General features: G+C 41.8%; 1 protein-coding gene across 1 annotated transcript in view; it reads right to left on the bottom strand.

Annotated features, from left to right (window-relative positions):
* The window catches only part of LOC138777146 (E3 ubiquitin-protein ligase MARCHF6-like), a gene marked incomplete at its 3' end in the record, with an annotated part of 63,379 nt that overhangs the window by 29,779 nt on the left and 13,480 nt on the right, over positions 1 to 20,120 (bottom strand). Inside the window, 8 exon segments of the mRNA XM_069956251.1 lie at positions 2,058 to 2,109; positions 5,985 to 6,017; positions 7,431 to 7,492; positions 7,853 to 8,039; positions 14,252 to 14,368; positions 14,370 to 14,421; positions 16,971 to 17,043; positions 18,929 to 19,072. Of these exon segments, the coding sequence (XP_069812352.1) occupies positions 2,058 to 2,109; positions 5,985 to 6,017; positions 7,431 to 7,492; positions 7,853 to 8,039; positions 14,252 to 14,368; positions 14,370 to 14,421; positions 16,971 to 17,043; positions 18,929 to 19,072 (720 nt within the window).

Below are 20,120 nucleotides of genomic sequence, written 5' to 3'. Positions count from 1 at the left end.
GACCCCCCTACCCCCCCGAGGTGATGCTCCTTGACTCTTTCCCTCCCCCCTTCACTATGGTCGCTTCTCACGGCTGACATCCTCCCAAGGGCAGACTACCTTCCTGTGCACAAAACAGCCCATAAGGTCTGGTCCCTTGCTCGCACTACCATCCAATACGTTGATATCCCGTCCAAGTCCGGTCTCTGGCAGAACTCATTGCTTACACACTTATATGATCTCCCTGATTACCAGTTCTGGTCACGGTTGGGGGTCAACACCCTAGCAGACGTCTTTGTAGATGACACGGTGGTCTCCTTTGAATATTTGCAAAACAAGCATGAAATTCCACACTCTCAGTTCTACCGCTTTTTGCAATTCAGACATGCATTGAATGCCCAGTTTGCTCCACCAAGAGCTCGGATTTCCTCCTATCCACTCATAGGCATCATCAGATCCCAGGGCCCGGGAGGCCTGGTTTCCTCTCTATATGATTATCTAATTCGTGCTAAAGCCCATAATCATCCTCTCCCCTCTCTGGGAAAATAGAAAACGTATATTCCCTCTCTTACTGACGAGGATTGTAAAGAACTGTTGGAATCCCACTTACACGTCTCCCCCGCAGTAAATAACAAAATGACCCAACTCTATTTTATACACCAAAGTTACCTTACACCCGTCAGACTATGTAGAATGGGCAGGATTCCAGAGCCAACTTGCCCTAAATGTACCCATCTACCAGCAGACTTCTGGCATATGGTCTGGGCCTGCCCCCACATACATACATAGTTTTTGGAAAGAGGTGACCTACTATCAGAGGTGGTTCAAATACCTGTCCCGTTAGATCTATTTGTTTATTTGGGCTTCTAGATGAGGAAACCTGGCCTCACCATACTCGTATATGTATAAGAGAATCGCTATTTCTGGCATGTAAGAGTATTGCCCTGAGATGGATAGACAAACGACCTCCTAAAAAGTTAGAATGTGGATATCATTGGTTAATAAAATAGTGGAATATGAAAGAGTGGTGTTCACTCATAGGAAATGCCCTAAGAAACATGATAAGGTATGGGGTTTGTAGAGTGCCTCTCCACTCACTATGACTTCTGACCATGAAGTGAGGACCTAATTGACTGTCTATTATTGTTTTTTTTCTGTGACTGGGTACTGGTCCCTGTTGGACCGTAAAGTTGGATTTTGTTATCCTATTGATGTATATAACATGATACCACACTGTTATCTTTCACCGTGTTCATGCCTTTATGCTTATACTTGTGATTCTGTGGAACTCATTCTAATAAACTGAGTTTAAAAAAAAAAAAAGGGTGCGTTCACACGTACAGGATCCGCAGCAGATTTGATGGCCCAGATATGATTTGTTTTGAATCTGGGACTTCAAATTTGCGCCATCAAATCTGCTGCGGATCCTGTACGTGTGAAGGGGAGTATACAGCGGGCTCAGGAACTTATACACTTTGATAGTCTGCTGCTAATGACACCAGCAATCTTGCTGATGTAAGCTGTTTAACCACTTAAATGCCACGACTAACAGCAATTGTGATATTTATATCTCAAAATGACAGGTGCCGCACCTGTTGGGTGTGCGAACGACACCCTTGCATCGTGACTGCGGGATGCCAATCAGTCATGTTTGCAGCCAAAGGTCTATACTTAAACTCCGTAGCTGCAAAATTAGCTCTGCTATTAGAGTCTGGCTCAGCCAGTAAAAAGGAGCCCACAAACAGCTCTGTGGTTCTGTATGGGTTAATGTTGCGAAAAACAAAATTTGCAAAACTGCAGGTTTTCTTTTGATTTGACAATTTTTTTTGTTGTTTTTTTTTGCAGTATACTTTATGGTAAAATGTAGGGTGTCATTACAAAATATAGTTGATATCACAAAAATCAAGCCCTTATGTGGCTCTACAATTGTAACAATTAAAGTGTTATGGCTCTTCGAATGCAAGTTGAAATGCAAAAATTAAAATTTGACTAGTCCAGGAGAGGTTAATAATTTTTGAATCATTGCCCTGTGAACGGCTTCATGCATTTAACCCACTATAAAATGTTCTCATACTTACCGAACACAAGGATGAAAAGAGTATTTAACGACACAACCCAGAAGACATGTTCCTACAATAAAACAATCAAGGCAATTGTAAATGGAAGGTAAAAAAAAATCAATGTAAAATAAGCATTCTGGTAATTTTTTTCTTATATATTGCAGCATAGTCTACTATTAGAGCATAATGTAGAAAATCCTGTGTATGCCTTGTGAATTCCTGTTTTATCTCATATGGCATAGATGGGTTTTCAGCCATCTTGGTTCCTATTTCCCTACTGATATACTTTTCTAATGCTGCCTATATTACCCATAATGCCTCTGGTTTTGCAGAGAGAGAGAGTAGAAACGGAAGGAGGTGGTGTCTTACGACTGCAATTGCTCTAAATCCTAAGTGCAGCAATTAATAGATTTATAAGCACTGCAAATGAGTGACGATCTTGCTGATCATCGCCGTATGGGGCCGTATAAAAAGATCCTTACACTGTACAGTACTATTTGTGAGAGAACTGCAGCCAGCCTCCTTTGCTCCCCATTACTATAGCTCTTACACTCTATATATAGAGCAGCAACATGCAGATGGAGCTGGGTGAGGAAAGGAGAGTATGAGTGTCCAGGAGGGATCTGATAGGTGATTATGTAATCCTGCAGTTCACAGAAAGGCTTCTAACCCTGAACTGACCATTTCTTGTTAAACACAAAGCCATGTAATTTTCTGGTTATTAGACTGGTGTTCACATGACCCAGATGAATTCATAAGATTTATATATGTAGATAAGGGGGGCGAGAGAGTGTACTAGGGGCAAGTGTGCACTCTATGGCCAAAAGAAAATAAAAAATACAGTGCTTCTTAATCATCTTCCTGCTTCCAAGACTAGCCCTTTTTTTTTTCTTTTTTTTTTTAATTACATAACAGACCAACTGCATTCTGGCTTTACATCATCAACCACAATGCTAAGCGTCGGATGGAGATGGCCGACATTGGAACCTGGAGCAGTGGAGAGGTGTCTGACGGACCAGTCTGGTGAATTCCAGAATAATGTTACATGTCTGACTGCACCAACTGTAAAGTTTGGAGGAGAGATAATGCTAAGGGCTTGCTTTTCAGGGGCTGGCTAAGGTACATTAGTCCTAGTGAAGGGAAATCCTAATGCTTAAAGTGTCACTGTCGTGAAATATTTTTTTTTTTTTTTTGCAGAAATCAATAGTCCATGCGATTTTAAGAAACTTTGTAATTGGGTTTATTAGCTGAAAAATGCATTTTTATCATGAAAAAGCAGTTTGAAGCTCGTCTTCATTGTTCTCCTATGGAGAGAGCTAAATAAAAGACCAAAACAGGACAACAAAGAGTTAATCTACAAATACCTCACCCTTTATCTCCTCTGACAGTCACCACTGACCTCTCTGAGCTCTGATTACAGCTGTCACCCAGCTCCCTGTCTGTAATCCCTTTGTTCTCAGCTTTCTGCTGTCGGCTAACTCCCTCCTCCCCCCTCCCCTCTCCCTAGAACAGACTGGGTACGTCTGATGCAACAAGTCACAATTTCCTGATTGTTTGCAGTGGATGGAAAAGAGGAGGGGGGGGGGGGCCTGGGAAAAGGCTTTTTAAATGCAGATAATGGCATATTTGGCTAATAAACCCAATTACAACGTTTCTTAAAATCGCCTGGACTATTGATTTCTGCAAAAAAATTAAAAATAAATACGACAGTGACTCTTTAAGCATACCAAGACACTATTCTATTTGAGGAAGCAATGAAAGCTTTTCAGTATAAATATTTTTAACAGTGTTCTATAAAAGGCATTGCTTCACTTTCCAAAGTATAATGAACATATCCAAGAAGCAAAGACCAAAGAAATGCTGCATTCAGAATCTGACTGAATCTGAATACCTTTAACATGTAACATGTAACATGCCTGCAGAAGTTTCAGCATTTTGCACTACATATCTAGGTAAATTTGGAATGAAGCAGTCAGATAAAGCTAGGAGAATAAAAGGCCAGATGTGATATACACAGGCCCAGATTCAAACTGCGGAAAATATACATTGGTGTAAACGGAGCATGGCTTCCAGCTCTGGTAAAATGAAAGCTGAGCTGTGATTGGGTGCTGTGGGCAGTTTACACCTGTTTCAATTCTATACAGTTTGATAAATCTGGGCCACAGTATACACACTTACAGGGACATACTTACAAGGCAGAGCCACAGAAAAATAGATTTTTTTTTACCATAATGTCTGTTAGGTAGCAATAAAATATACTGCTGTGAGTAAACTTAAAATTTAAAGGGAACCAATCACGCAGAAAATCAATGTAAAGCTAAGGATACGTGCTGGTAGATCACCCAGCACACTTCCCAAATATGCCCCTGTAACCTCTGTGCCCCCCTCAATTAGACAGTATTCTTACTTTGTTCAGGTCACGCGCTGTATGTACATTTTTGGTAAGTAGTCAAGGTGGGCGTATGTAGTCACGGTCCGGGGGCGTATGTAGTCACGGTCCGGGGCTGTAATCACGCCCAGAGGGGCGTGATTCGGAGGCTTGCGGTCCAGTGACGTCATCCGGCGGCTTGCGTCCCGCGTCGCGGCCGCGCCGACGTCTTCGGGAACCCGCGCATGCGCAGTACGTCAGCGTCGTCTCCCGCCGTACTGCGCATGACAGACATAGCCTCGAACTCACTTAGCGACGGAGATCGTCGCTGGAGGCTGTGTTTCACCTGCTGGGCTCACCTCAATTCCTCTTTCTGCAGAAATTTGGTATTCCTCATCAGTTCTTTCTTCACTGCCACCAATGATTTACTTTGCAAACTCTCCCTGTCACCAATGATTTTATTTGCAGGTCTTCACTGCCACCAATGATTTTATTTGCAGGTCCCCACTGCCATCAATGATTTTATTTGCAGGTCCCCACTGCCACCAATGATTTTATTTGCAGGTCCCCACTGACACCAACGATTAACACCCCCACTGCCACCAATGATAAGGCGGAACGCAAGCCGCCGGATGACGTCACTGGACCGCAAGCCTCCGAATCATGCCCCTCTGGGCGTGATTACAGCCCCGGACCGTGACTACATACGCCCCCGGACCGTGACTACATACGCCCACCTTGACTACATACGCCCACCTTGACTACATACGCCCACCTTGACTACATACGCCCACCTTGACTACATACGCCCACCTTGACTACTTACCAAAAATTTACATACAGCGCGTGACCTGAACAAAGTAAGAATACTGTCTAATTGAGGGGGGCACAGAGGTTACAGGGGCATATTTGGGAAGTGTGCTGGGTGATCTACCAGCACGTATCCTTAGCTTTACATTGATTTTCTGCGTGATTGGTTCCCTTTATTATGCATAGCATATTCTTGATCCCCTTAAAAGTGATACTGTAAACCCCTTACTCTGTGTATGGTTTTCTGCACCATCCACAAACTTACATGCTGCATATTTGATATATACCTGTATAAAACTTGTTTGTCTTCTTTCTGCTCTAAAATTGCTTTCCCACTGCGGATCTCTGCCCAGTACACCCTTCCTGCAGACAAACTCGTAGCAGAATGCACATCCATCTGCGAGTATGTCAGCAGCCCATCCCGTTAACACGCCGGCTGCCGGAGTGTATACTTCACCTGGTTCCCGGCCGGTCCCGCTCAGCCAATCAGTGCGCTGCCCCGCCGCAGTGCACTGATTAGATGAGCGGGACGTGAAGACATCGGGAGCCCCGAAGCAAGCTGAAGCAGAGACCAGGTAAAGTATACGCCGCTGGGGGGTTAATGGGGCGGTCTGCGGACATACTCGCAGAGGGATGTGCATCCCCTGCTGCGAGTTTGTCTGCCCATAGGGTGTACTGGGCAGGGATCCGCAGCGGGTTCCATTACGTGTGAACACAGCCTTAAACACAAAAGTGCTTTTATTGTCAGTTTAATACAACTGCCATACCAGAAAAACCAGTGATCCATCCAAGCCCAGCATCTATATATAAAAAAAAAAGAAGTTATAATAATTTAAATGAAAGCAAAAAAGTAAAGCTATGTTTCAAAGAAGCAGTACCATTAAAACACTTATTGAAAATACCATAAGAGAAAAATAAAAATGTAGGGTAAATGTGTCTTGGGGCAAAGAGAAACTATATGTAGGCTTCCATGAAGAAACTACTTCCACAACAGATTAGTTCTGTAAGGATGAACTTCACCCTGATATATGAAAGTCAGGACACTGCATCTTATAGGAGTAGCAACAAGAGAGCATGTAAATGCATGCTGAAAATGGAAATAGCAAGACATCCTCCTCCACTTTTAAATACATGGTGGAACTGCATTATTTTACTGTGGTTAGCCATCACTGTTTTGTCCCATTGTGAGCTTCTGCCTACTTTTAATAGCAAAGAGATTATGCTCCTGCTCTATATTTTTCATCACTTTCAGAACTAATATACATGTTTTCTATTCTCCCACCATTACCTGCGTTTGGTGCATCTGTACTTATTCCTAGCTAAGGGATAGCCCCCTTCACTCGGACAAGTGGGGATGCCCATACCAGGGGGTCAAACTGTAGTGTTGAGGCAGGGATACTACAGGTAAATGTATATGTGTGTGTGTGTGTGTGTGTGTGTGTGTGTATAAATAAATAAATACATTTGTTATTTCTTTTGTTTATTTATAACTTACCTTTTGCAATAAATTCACAAATATGGATAGCGGTTATACAGTGTCTTTCTATGATAGTAAAATGCCCACAGCAACAAATCACAGCTCAGCTTTTATATCACCAGAGCTGAAAACTGAGCTGTGATTGGTTGCTGGGACAGCTTACACCACTCTATTTTACATACTTTGATAAATGTGGGCCCTGTGCAGTGGCGTAGCTACCATAGAGGCAGTTGCTATGGGGCCCGTGCAGGAGGAAGCCCCCGGGGAAGAAGGTAAGAGCATGTGTCCTTCTGCTTAACCCCTTATGTACTGCAGTGTGTAAGTGTCCCAATGTTTACTTACATGCCACAACACAAAAAAAAGGGTTAACAAGCAGAAGACCGAGATCTCTCCTTCACTGCACTGATAACCTCAGACCTCTGTTCTCCAGCTGAGCAATCAAGCAGGAAAGGAAAATGTGCAGAGATCCATGCAGAGGTAAGGTGTTATCAGTGCACTAGATAGATAGATAGATAGATAGATAGATAGATAGATAGATAGATAGATAGATCGATACACACATACATACATACACACACTGTATATATTATATATATATATATGCACAGTGCTTTGTGTTGTGCGTAGGGGGGCCCCTTAAAAATCTTTGCTATGGGGCCCCGTGAATCCTAGCTACGCCCTTGGCCCTGTGTTTGGGTACTGCTAACAAAGAGCACTGCAGAATACTTTAACTCACCCTTTCCCAAGTCAGTTCTTCTGCAGCTCGATCCCATTCTAAGGCATTCCAGTTCATGTCATCTGCAAAGCAAAGCTAAAGTTATAGGCCACATTAAATGCTAAGGCGTGACAGTTGCAGTTCAGTATAATCCAACAGCAAAAATTTATTTAACCCTACGTAATCACCCATACATGTTTTTACCATGGTCACTAAGGGGCTTTATTCTACTACTGTAGCCCCTCCCATCACATAACTCTAGCTATTTATTATTCCTGCTTAGAACCCCCTACCTCTTACTATGTATTTCCCAAGGGTACCCATACTAACTCAAGCATTTGCCTTCCTGCTCTCATAAAGCCTCTGCCGCCAGACTCTGTCTGAGGCCCTGGATTTTAGGAAACCTTAAGTGTGATGATATTACATCATATTTCTGCCAGTACCTTGTGCCCCATTGTTTATATCAGCTGCATCTTCAATAACAGCATCATCTTCATTGTCTTCCTCCTCATCTTCCGCCTGATCATCTGGCAGATCAGGATTTTCACCAACTACTGCATTTTCCACTGGAGGAATAGCCGGCTGGTCCATGGCAACATTTTCAACAACTACATTGCCAGCACCTTGTGCCTGTAAAGAGTAGTATTCAATAAAAAATATGTACTTCAAGAACTACAAAGCCACTAAAGAACAGAGCTGATAAATACAAATTAGTACACAGAAAACAACGTTAGAAGTGCAAGAGTATAAGCCACCACAAGACTGGAGCTCATGATGCCAGGTCATCATCCAAAGATAATTTTTCCCAGGAGCCTGTGTGAGTCAGTGAGCTGTAAAAAGTGGTCCCTTCCCACTTCCCCCTGAACTAAAAAATGATCAGGAATTGTCACAACAGTGACATGAGTAACATTGCCATTATGTGACAGCCCATGTCTCACAGCCTCTGCGGAAGACAACTATGCTAGCACCACCAACACAGCAATCATGTGACTGATAATACAGCAATCAGCCTAGGTGTAAAAAGATAACTATAAATATATTATCAGTATTGTCTGTTCTTATTTTTGTACATAGATTTTCCTTAAGCCCTCCTTATGTCCCTAAACTTCACTGCTCCAAGATTAATAAGGCTTTAAAAATAAATAAATAAATAAATAAATCAATCAGCATGGTTCTCTTACATTAATGGGGAACTATCAGCAGGTTAGACGAACCTAACCTAGCCCCCGGGACACTGAGGAGGAAGGTATGTGTGTTACCTTCCTACTCTGCGCCGTTCTCACGCTTTTAGTCAGCGTAATCTTTGGCCGTGAGCCCTGTTAGGCGCAATGCCCTGCCCCCACAACATCATCTGGCCCGCCCACTGCATGAGTTAAAGGAGAAGTCTGGCGGGGTGGGTGAAAATTGACTTATCTTTATATTCGTCTTTACATGGTGTCTACTGAATATAATATAAGTGCACAGATGATATTATTTACACCACACTGGTTATTACTGATTACTGATGGGGTAAACAGTATACAACATATTTCCTGTTATTACTACTTACTAGGATTATACCGTGTACAGGGTTGTAACTGGTTATTACGGTACTAGTGTTCAGTGGACCTGTCAAAATGTTCGGATTCGGCAATGCTATCTGTTTTGTATCAAATGTCTTAGGAGGCTTTTTTGGTTTGGGATATAGGTTCTGCTTTGTCTATTATAGACACACTCTATGCAGGTGTCTTACTTGTGGTATAGAATCTTAACACATGAGAAGAAGCCACCACTTAGCACAGTGAGCAGTAAAATCTTTTCCATTTGAGTCATGATTTCTGTTAATATATAAAAATTATATTGATGGTGTGTTTCCACACAGAGTATTTCTGTCAGTATTTTTCAACCAAAACCAGGAGTGGACTAGTTCCCACACTGTTGAAATTTAGTGGATGGCCGCCATTGAATGGCAAATAATTTTCTTTGTTTTAAAATAATGGCCGCTATTTGTCGTAAAATGACGCCCATCCAACATCGCCATTCTGTGTTTTCAATTCATTCCTAGTTTTGGTTAAAAAATACTAATCAAAATACTGAGCAAAAATACTGTGTGGAAACACAGCCTAAAAATGTATTTCAAGGACCTTTGCATACATCCATAATTTACTGTCGACAACTGCAGAAAGTATCGGACCCATTATATTCTATGGCATAATATATTTGCCCAGAGCTCAGGCTGCAAAAAGTGTGGACTTGTCAGGGCTAATCTATTTCTATTGACTGCAAGCAGCTCACGGATGACACTCCACTGGTCATCCATGCATTATGGACCTGTGCAGGGGGCCAAAAATGGGTGCAATACATTCGCTCTTAGGGTGCATTCACACTACGGAATCCACGCGAATAACCTCCACTCGCACCATCCCATCCCCACCCCCCGCTTGAAGATCTGCCCATCTCATAGGCTCCATTCTATTCACGTAGATTCCTCCATGTGCCCAAAGGAGGTTATCTGTCCACTAGAGGTTATCCACGCGGATTACATAGTGTGAACGCACTCTTGCTTCAATACTCTCTGGTAACAATGGCCAAAATGTATTCATCTGAACTGCAAACACTTAGGGCCCTATTCCACTGGACGATTATCGTTCAGATTATCGTTAAATCGTTCGAATCTAAACGATAATCGTTCGGTTGAAATGCAGTTAACGATTAACGACCGAACGAGAAATCGTTGATCGCTTTAAAAGACCTGGACCTATTTTTATCGTTGCTCGTTCGCAAATCGTTCGCGTTGAATAAGACATCATTCGGTCGTTCGCAATAGATACGAATGCAATAGCGAATAAATAGCGAAGAAAAAACGATCGCAATTACGATCATAAGTAACGATTATCGTTCAATGGAAATGAGTGAACGTTTTCAGGTCTTTCGCAATAGTGGTCGTTTGAGATCGTTAATCGTTAATGATATGCAAACGATAATCGTTTGGTGGAATAGGGCCCTTAGGGTGCCTTTACACACATAGATCTATCTGACATATCATTGCAGCGAAAGCCAGGAACAGACTATGAACAGAGAACAGGAAAGGAAAAACTGGGATTTCTCTTCTTTTCAAATCTTCTCTTGGCTTTGGCTGAAAAAATCTGCCAGATAATCTGTGTTTGTAAGGGTCCCTTACTATTTTACAGATTTATCAATCTAAGACGAAAAATGTGTCTAATTTTAGTCTTCGATAACAACCACAGCTCAGCTCTCATTTCTCATGAAAATAAGTTGTCATTGGTTGCTATCAGTCTGAGAAAAAAAATTGGACACATTGGTAAATCTGTATAATAATGGGTGCCTGTAGTGCAGCTCTCCTGGGCTGCCCCTTCTGCGTAAGGATCAGATGCAGGACAACATCCAATGTACAATAAGATAAGATCCAAAGCAGAAAATATGTAAACGTTTTATTCCATTTATTCAAAAGCATACAAACAGACGGCTTAAAATGAAGTGTTTTAGGAATACCTGGCGACCTTAGTCATACTAGGCAACACAGTGTACCAATTATAAACATGCTCTCGAAACACGAATAATAACACATAACACTTAAAATAGGTTTATTGTAGCAAATGCATAACTTGTCAAAAGGATAGGATGTACGATATGAAAATTACCACCAATAAGGAAAGTACATCAGCTCACCATCTAAACTATGCCCAGAAGCATGGTGCGGTTTCTCCCATGTCTGAACACGCTGGAATGATATTGCAGGCAGTTTCCCAGAAATCACTGGTAAAAATATGTAGTCCACAGTTTCATAAAATTTCAAGGTTTTATTGTAGACATCTTAAAAACGTGTCGTTGTGCATTTTAAAGTTGTTTGTGATTTTTAAGATTTTTCTACAATAAAGCCTTGAAATTTTATGAGGCTGTGGAAATTTCTAATGGTGCGTTTACACGAAACGATAATTGGCCGATCGTACGATTAACGGATGTCGGATTTTTTTTCATAACCATCAGCGTTTAGACGGTACGATATATCGTATGGAAAAATCGTTTTGCGATCGCACGCCCGCAGCCCGGCCCCCCGCTCATCCGCAGCCCGGCCCCACGGTCAACCGAAGCCCCCTGCGCCACCCCGATCGGCACCCCCGCCGCTCTGATCGCCACCCCTCTCCCCCCCGCACCAATCGCCACCCCCCGCCGCCCCGTCCACGAGCATACGTTACCTGCTCCGCGTAGCAGGTCTTCGAAATCCCCGGATCCCCTCTTCAGTGCATTGATTGGCTGAAGAGGAGCAGTTTGAAATTCCCGGCTCCCCTCTGCAGCCAAGATCGGAGCGGCGGCGGGGGTGACGATCGGGGCGGCTGGGGTGGTGATCAGAGCGGCGGCGATCGAGCCGGCGCAGGGGGCTGCGGATGGGCGGGGGGCCGGGCTGCGAGCGGCCGGACTATCGTGCGACGACTGTTTACACGGAACGATTGGCGAATTTTTTTGCGAACGACGATTTGATAACATGTTGAAAGATCAAAATGAACGATTTCTCGTTCGGCGTTTGATCGTTCGCTGCTTTTACTCATACGATTATCGTTCGAATTCGATCGTTATCGCGCAAATTTGCACGAAAATCGTTACGTGTAAACGCAGCAGGCAGGCTCAATGAGCAGATCGCCGATAACACTGATCAATGCTATGCCTATGACATAGCAATCATCAGTGTAGAAATCAAAGTACTGGATGTAAAAGTCCCCCAAAGGGACTTCAAATGTGTAAAAAAAAAAAGTTAAAAACACTAACACACTACCCCAAAACCCCTCCCCCAATAAAAGTTGAAATCACCCCCTTTCCCATTATATAAATAAAACATATAAAAACAAATAAACATAATATAAATTAAAATATAGCAAGCGTCATTGCGAACGGTAAACGGCGTAGACGAAAAGAGGGAAAAAAGTGCGCGGATTACCGATTTTATGTTACATTATATATAAAAAAAAAAATTATAAAAAGTGATGAAAACGTCCGATCTTCACAAATATGGTATTAATATAAACTAGAGTTCATGGCGGAAAAAATGACACCCCATACAGTCCCGTAGGTGAAAAAATAAAACTGTTATAAGCGTCACAATAGGCCCATTTTATTTATAATTAATTGCCAAAAAAAAGGATTTCATTTAAAAAAAAAAAAATATAACATTAGAGAATCTGTGTAAACCTGCATATGGTTGTGTTCGGACTGACCTATAGAATAATTGTATCATGTCGCTTTTACCATATAGTGCATTACGTAGACACAGGAACCCCCCAAACGTTACCATATTGCATTCTTTTTACGATTTCACCAATTTATATCTTCATAAATAATATATTTGGAATTCCATCATACATGTTATGGTAAAATGAAAGACGCCATTACAAAGTACAACTATTCCTGTAAAAAACAAGCACTTACATGGCTTGTAGATAGAAAACTGAAAGTGCTAGAGCTCTTAGAAGGGGAGGAGGGAAAAAACGAAAACACTAAGATCAAAATTTGCGCGGTCCACTGGGTCATTTTGGGCCTGGTCCTCAAAGGGTTAAGTGATTAATCCAGCTTCCATTTTTAAATCTGAGAAAGAGTGAACAACTCAGACGTAGAAAATGGGGTCATGTGTTAATACAGAAACTCATTTGATTTTTATTGTTGAATACCTCTGATCCAAAAGGGTAAAACTTGGGTACAGTTTATCTTGCATGACTGCATGTTTTCTAGTCTAGACAGTCCATAGGACCCTGGTGTGGGTAGGTGTTACACATTCAGTAAACAGATTTTGACAATGAGCCCAAACAGCAAGGCATCAAGTATCTCTAAAGATTTGTGCAGTAAGACTATGATAAAAAAGTGAGAAGTCTGAAATGCATTAGCCACCGGTTTTCCCCCGACAGCAATTCAAATGTCTTTGTCAAGTACTGTTTTAATTGACCTATTCAAATAAAGAGAATTCTAGAGATGAATGACTGAATAACCAACTGGATGCGGTTTACATTCTGTCAGTACAGTACTGGGACATGCATCAGAAGAACAAGCAGGGAGATATCTGAGCTGAGCCTGGGACGTGACGAACCGGGAGCTGCAGGAGGCTGACTGGTTTGTGAGCGGTGATGCTGCGCTGCGGGGGGCAAGGATGGGTAAGTATGACTTCTTTATGTTCCATCCACCCCCCTACCTGCCTGGGCCTTTTACATTTGGACAGAGTTCTACTTTAGGAATGCCAAGGAATAACTTGTTTTATGCTTAAAGCGACTCTGTATCCACAGTCTGGCCCCCACAAACGCGTGTACAGCAGATGATGCAGTTATTGTCCTAAGAAACAACTTTTCGACTTGCAGCCTGTGTCAAATTGGCGTGGCCTAGTGCACCCATGCCTTAGGATTGTCCCTCCTCCACACACTCCTCATCAGTAGGAATGCCCCTAGAACAATTTCTTCTAATCATCACCTGTGTGAACACAGCACATGAGCTGGATCGTTAAGGCACCTGTACAGTGTTCACACAAGTGATGAATTGGAAATATTTTGCACGGGGGCGTTCCTAGTGATGAGGAGAGATGGAGGGGAGGCATAGACATATTTGACACAGGGATACAAGTTTAAAAGTTGTTTTTTAGGACAATGACTGCATCACCTGCCAAACGGACCCCAGGACAGATCTTGGATTAAAAGCAGCTATCTGAAGGTACAAGCGGTTAGGGGGGGGGGGGGGGGGTCAGATTGTGGGTACAGAGTTGCTGTAAAATGCATGAATAATGTGAACCACAGAGGCCAAGTCCAGAAGGGAATGGAGTATTATTATAATAGACATCAGATTTTTTTTTTTTTTATAATACAACTTACCTCATTTTGGTGGCCCAAACCATTCTGAGGCTGTGGGAAATTTTGATCCAGCCACAGAGGAGCTCCTCCATGAACTATTTGTTCTCTTAACCAAACAAGGCTTATAAAAGCACAAAGGGGTGCATGTAACAACAAAACATCCCTGCAAGCAGTCTGCCAGTAAATTTTCCCTGAAACAAAACAGTCCTGAAATTAGTGCATGCCACAAACACCTTAACACATTAAAACACAGACAATGACTTAAGAATTGCTGGGGCCAGAACTATACCCTTTTGATGCTTTCACGCTTTATTGCAAGTGAAAGTAAAATCAGGTTCACCTAAGAAGCAACATCAATACAACCCCCATTGACACATCATTATGTACTCAATAACAAACAACTTTTATCAGTAAATTATTTTCAAATTACATCAATAACCTGTTCCTCGACAGTGTCACTGTGCCTCACTTAACTCATGTCTATGTACCTCCTGATAATATTGACCTATCCTAGTTACTGTTGTGCTCTACTGTTTTGGCCAGGTCTCACTACTGTGGGATTAATCAGGAAGGGCATACAGAGTACACTGTATGATAAAAAGACAGTTCCCAGTCTCCCACTGCCGATCACATGAGCAGTGCATACTTACCTTCAGCACTGCTCTGTGATTCGCCGTGTGTATGTGTATTATGTACCTCTGTACTATATGCATAGGAAAAAAAAAAAAGCGATGCGGAATCTGTTGGCGCTATAAAAATAAATTTATTATTATTATTATTCATGATAAACGATCTTTATCCCAAGTTGACAGTATCACAGAGGTGCCTATATGATACTGTCAGTTTACACCCTGCAAGCCTCTGCCAGCTTTGCTGTCTGGTCCATGCCGTAGCTTCAGGCTCTTGCTCTGGCTCATCCGCAATGATTGACAGCCGGGGGAGGCAGTTGACAGCCTGAAGACACATCATCACCAGAGAGTGGGGCAGGCATAGGCTGTGTCACAGACACCCCTCTTTGACAATGTCAGCCCAGGATAAAGATAGCTTTTGCAGCGATCGCTAATATGTATATGTTTTTATTTTTCACCTGTAATAAAAGGACTTGAGAAAGGGTGACTTTAATTTGTTTATTCTCTTTATTTTGTCCCTCTACGGGACTTGAAGCTGTGTGTTACATTGCAAATATAGTACACAGCAGTGCATCTATGCTGCTATACACTATACAGTACCTCTCAGTTACTCACTGACAGTTCCAGCTACAATTGGAGGCCATTATCTGGCTTCCAGGTGCCACAACAATCATCGGGACCTGCCTATGACATAGATACACAGAAATATCAGTCATTAGCCTCAAACATAGCTCCTCATATATTGATGACCTTGGTAAGGTGCTGCCCCGTCTCGGCCAGTGACTGGCTGAGTGGGCAGTCACCCCAAACAAGTCGATCTAGGAAGTGGAGGGGGGATCGCAGGGACCAGAACATGGGTTAGGGCAGTGGATAGGCAAGAATAGTCTGTTTGCTATTTTGTCACCATGGGCTGCAATATATGAAAAGTTGAAAACTTTTGAAAAAATAATTAAAAAACAGACTTTAAAATAAACAAGCAAAACAAGAGTCCATGGAGTCTTGGTTGCGAGTCTCAAAACATGGGATAGCCAGATATCTCTAGCCTGTTGCCACGGGGTGCCTCCATGATGGGGAGAGCACCACACCACCCTGATAAATAGCCCCTAAAGTCCCACTCGGTTGCGAGTATTGGAACACAAACAGGAAAATACCAGGGTGGCCCCTTTTGTCAATGTTTAACTCAAGGTACGAGCATTGCGATCATGACAAGGGCTTGCCAAGGCAGGCCTCCATCCACAGACAGCCATTTGGGGGTATTTGCTCCTCGTCAGTGTGGAGTAGGATTCTGGCTAGTTGGGGCAATAACAAATCACAGTAATCACTGAACTCAAGGAGAACAGTGAAAAAAAACTCCAATGAAGTACTAAAGAGTCTCCACTAATGCTCCCAAAAATTTAAATATGCAAAACAAGAGTCTGGAGGCACCCCGTGGCAACAGGCTAGATATATCTGGCTATCCCGTGTTTTGAGACTCGCAACCGAGACTTCACAGACTCTTGTTTTGCATATTTAAATTTTTGGGAGCATCAGTTGAGGCTCTTGAGTACTTCATTGGAGTTTTTTTTCACTGTTCTCCTTGAGTTCAGTGATAACTGTGTTTTGTTGGCTGATTTGTTATTGCCCCAAATAGCCAGAATCCTACTCCACACTGACGAGGGGCAAATACCCTGAAACGGCTGCCTGTGGATGGAGGCCTGCCTTGGCAAGCCCTTGTCATGATCGCAATGCTCGTACCTTTAGTTAGACATTGACAAAAGGGGCCACCCTGGTATTTCCGTTTGTGTTCCAATACTCGCAACCGAGTGGGACTTAATGGGCTATTTATCAGGGTGGTGTGGTGCTCTCCCCATCATGGAGGCACCCAGTGGCAACAGGCTAGACATATCTGGCTATCCCGTGTTTTGAGACTCGCAACCGAGACTCCACGGACTCTTGTTTTGCATATTTAAAAAATTTTTGGGGGCATCAGTGGAGATTCTTGATTGAGTACTCCATTGGAGTTTTTTTAACTGTTCTCCTTGAGTTCACTGATTACTGTGTTTTGTTGTCTTGTTTTTTTTTTAAATAAACAATCAATTAAAAAACTTAGTAATAAGAAAAAAGAAACTTACGTTGACAGCATGTCTAGGGGTAGGGTCAAAAGCGAGCTCACAGAGCCAGTAAATAAGCACTTGTAAATGCGACCTGTGGTGGAAAAATTTTTTTAATTAACAGTCCTTGCCTGCTGACAAGATATAACAGTACTGGTATCACCGATATTACTATAACTGGTTACTAAAAAAAACCAAGTTCTGTTATAAGCAAAGATGAAGAGATTAAGAAACATTATGGGAAATATTAATCATTTGTACAAGTACATAGAGAGCCCGAAGCAGCATGGGGGGCCAGCCCTGAAGCTCCCATTAATCAACCTTCGATAGAGTTTTTGGCACAGAAAATAATTCACATATTACTTGTTTTCACAGCGTTTCCCTGCCTCCCACTGAAATAATAGGACCAGGGTCGTTTGTGACACAGAAAACAGTGCTTCCTTTGAATGTATGAATGTCCTGCTGCAGCTACTCATCTCAAAGGCAGACTGAAAAAAGACCAAAGTCAATGTGGCACTTTACACACTTATTTTTTTCCTGTGTGAACTACCAAAAGTATGAATGTTATTTTTTCCATCTTCGCCAGCAACTTTTTTTTTTGTTTTTTTATGAAATACTCCTTTAAATGTGGGATTTTAATGATGGAACAATAACTAACAATTCTGTCAATTTGTGACTGAATCCAAGAAACTGAACAGTAGGCTAGGTTCACATCACAATTTTGCAATTCGTCTCATTGTATCCATTTTGGAAAACATACAGAAAAACGTTGTCAACCATGTTTTTGTGTACGTTTGTAACCGGTTGCTTTTGATAATAGTCGCAGAAGGCTATAACCACACAGATTTATAGAAAAATAAGATTTTTAATACAGAAAACAATACTTAGCTGCAGTAACAGATGGTACAGGTGCATAGTTGTTTCATGCACAATGAAATAAGAAGCCCCATTGTATATTATGCACTAATATACCCTATCTCCCTCGAAGACCACCAGGGTGCTGGGCACCTTCCTTCCATGGTCCCAGCTGAGGCTGACTAGAAGCTACATACCCCTGACCTTTATAGCAAGTTTGGGTGGGGATGATGTGCTTCTAGAAATGTCTGTGTAGACCACAGATGACCATGAATGGAAGTTATCTGATGTTTCCCAAGCACAATAAGGTACCCAGTTTTACAACTACAGCTACAAGGTTCTTTCAGCCATACAACAATAGCAACAAACAACTGTATCCTCCAATGTTTACAATGTTGTGAAGGTATATGGCTGGACAGTTGACATAGGGGTGACAGTATATATACACACACACACAAAAAACACTACAATGACTTCTACACACATAGCCATACAAATTATATATATACATATACACAAGACATTAAAATAATACATTCCTTCTCATTACATCAATAAGACACTTTAATATTCTGAAATGAACCCATCCGGTTACAACAATATAAAATTTTAAAAAACGTATCTGCTTTGATCCATTTTTAAAAAAAAATATAATGTAACTCAATGGAAAACGGATGAAAACGTATGGCATCCAACAGCATCCGTTTTCACCCCGCCCCCCCCTTTTTTTTTCTTTCATAGAATGGATACATTTAACGGATGGCAAAATCGTGATGTGAACCTAGCCTTATAATTAGAGATTACAGTATAAACAAAGCAAAGCCTTTTATTACATCAGCAGTCTGCTTATTAGCCGGCTTCCTTTGAACTCCATGCCGCTCCAGGTCTCTGGAAAAGCTGGATCCAGTCCTGGGAAACTGGGACACGTTTCCCAAGGCTTGATCCAGCTTTTCCAAGCACCCGGAGCAGAGTGGCATGGAGCAACAAGGATAATTAAAGGCAGCTTTGCTTTATACTGTAAATTTGCTAATCAATAATAATAATAATAATAATAATAATATTAATGATGTATATCACATCAAAAATTACAGAAAATGTATTATGTGGCAAAAATATTTACTCACATGCTGTAAGGGGTACCACTCCAAGCCATGCAAATGCCACTAAGGTATAATGAAACCAATATCGAATTGCTGTGCCAATACTTGTAATCAGTCCAGCACAGATGTCTTGGATTGGAAGCCGAGAAGGCATGTCTGGGGAATAGACTGAGAAATAAAGAAATATTACCTATACAATTCAAAATAAAAAAAGCAACATTATAGGAGGTAAACTTGACCGTCAATCTGACAACTTTATTGAGGTCCCATTCACGTGTCCATAGTGCAACCAGTTACTGCAGACTGCACTATGAATGTGCATAAATAGTGCACCAAATTCGGCTACATATTAGGACCTGTGCTTTTTTTTTTTTTTTTTTTTAATGCAGCATGGATTACAGCCCTGTACACATGTACGGACATGTGAACAGAGCCATTGAAATCTATTGGTACTATGTTCTGTCTCCAATTGCGGACAGAACTACAAGCATGTAAATAGGGCCTTATACTTTTACATAAACTTCCATTAACCAGAACGAAAGAGCATAATTTAAACAATCAATCTTATTAGCAGTGTGAAGTAATAAGTCCCACCTACAGCACTGCTATTTTATGTATGCGCAGTACTGACTGCATAACTCCCCTGTATGATTTGCTCATGTGCAGAAGCTGTACTTGCTTTCTATTACTGCCCAGAACACAGTGGGATGCAGAAACCTGTGGCGATGAACATTTCACCCACAAGTTACAGATCCCAAAGGATAGTAGGGGCACTAAAATAAATAGAATGTAAGCTCTTACAAAGAACTGTCTTGAGGGTAGATGCACACATCACATTTTTCCACCTAGAAAATATATGCTGCAAAATACCAAGCATAACTTTTGGACAAAAATATAAACTCCTGACCACATGTTTTGTTAGAGTTTTGGACACTGAATAGTCCCATTATCCTATAATTACCAAAATGTTTAATGTGGGGTAAGTAACGACTTATTGCTACAGATATGAAATAAGTGCAAAAAGAAATATTTAAAGGACAAGTGCCATGAAAAACTTTTTCCCAGTAATTGAAGCACATTACAAAGTTATATAACTCTTTAATATGCTTCAATCACCTATCTGCCTCCCTTCCCTGTCTTTTCCCCCCTCCACCCCCACTGCCGTCACAGTCACCAGGCAGCTCCTTCTTGTGAGGATGAGTCATCAGCAGGAGGG

The sequence above is a fragment of the Dendropsophus ebraccatus genome, unplaced genomic scaffold (genome assembly GCF_027789765.1).
Source record: "Dendropsophus ebraccatus isolate aDenEbr1 unplaced genomic scaffold, aDenEbr1.pat pat_scaffold_523_ctg1, whole genome shotgun sequence".
In the NCBI taxonomy this organism is placed as follows: Eukaryota; Metazoa; Chordata; class Amphibia; order Anura; family Hylidae; genus Dendropsophus; species Dendropsophus ebraccatus.
The sequence above is the reverse complement of the archived record's forward strand: the minus strand, read 5'-3'. Positions and strand labels throughout refer to the sequence as shown.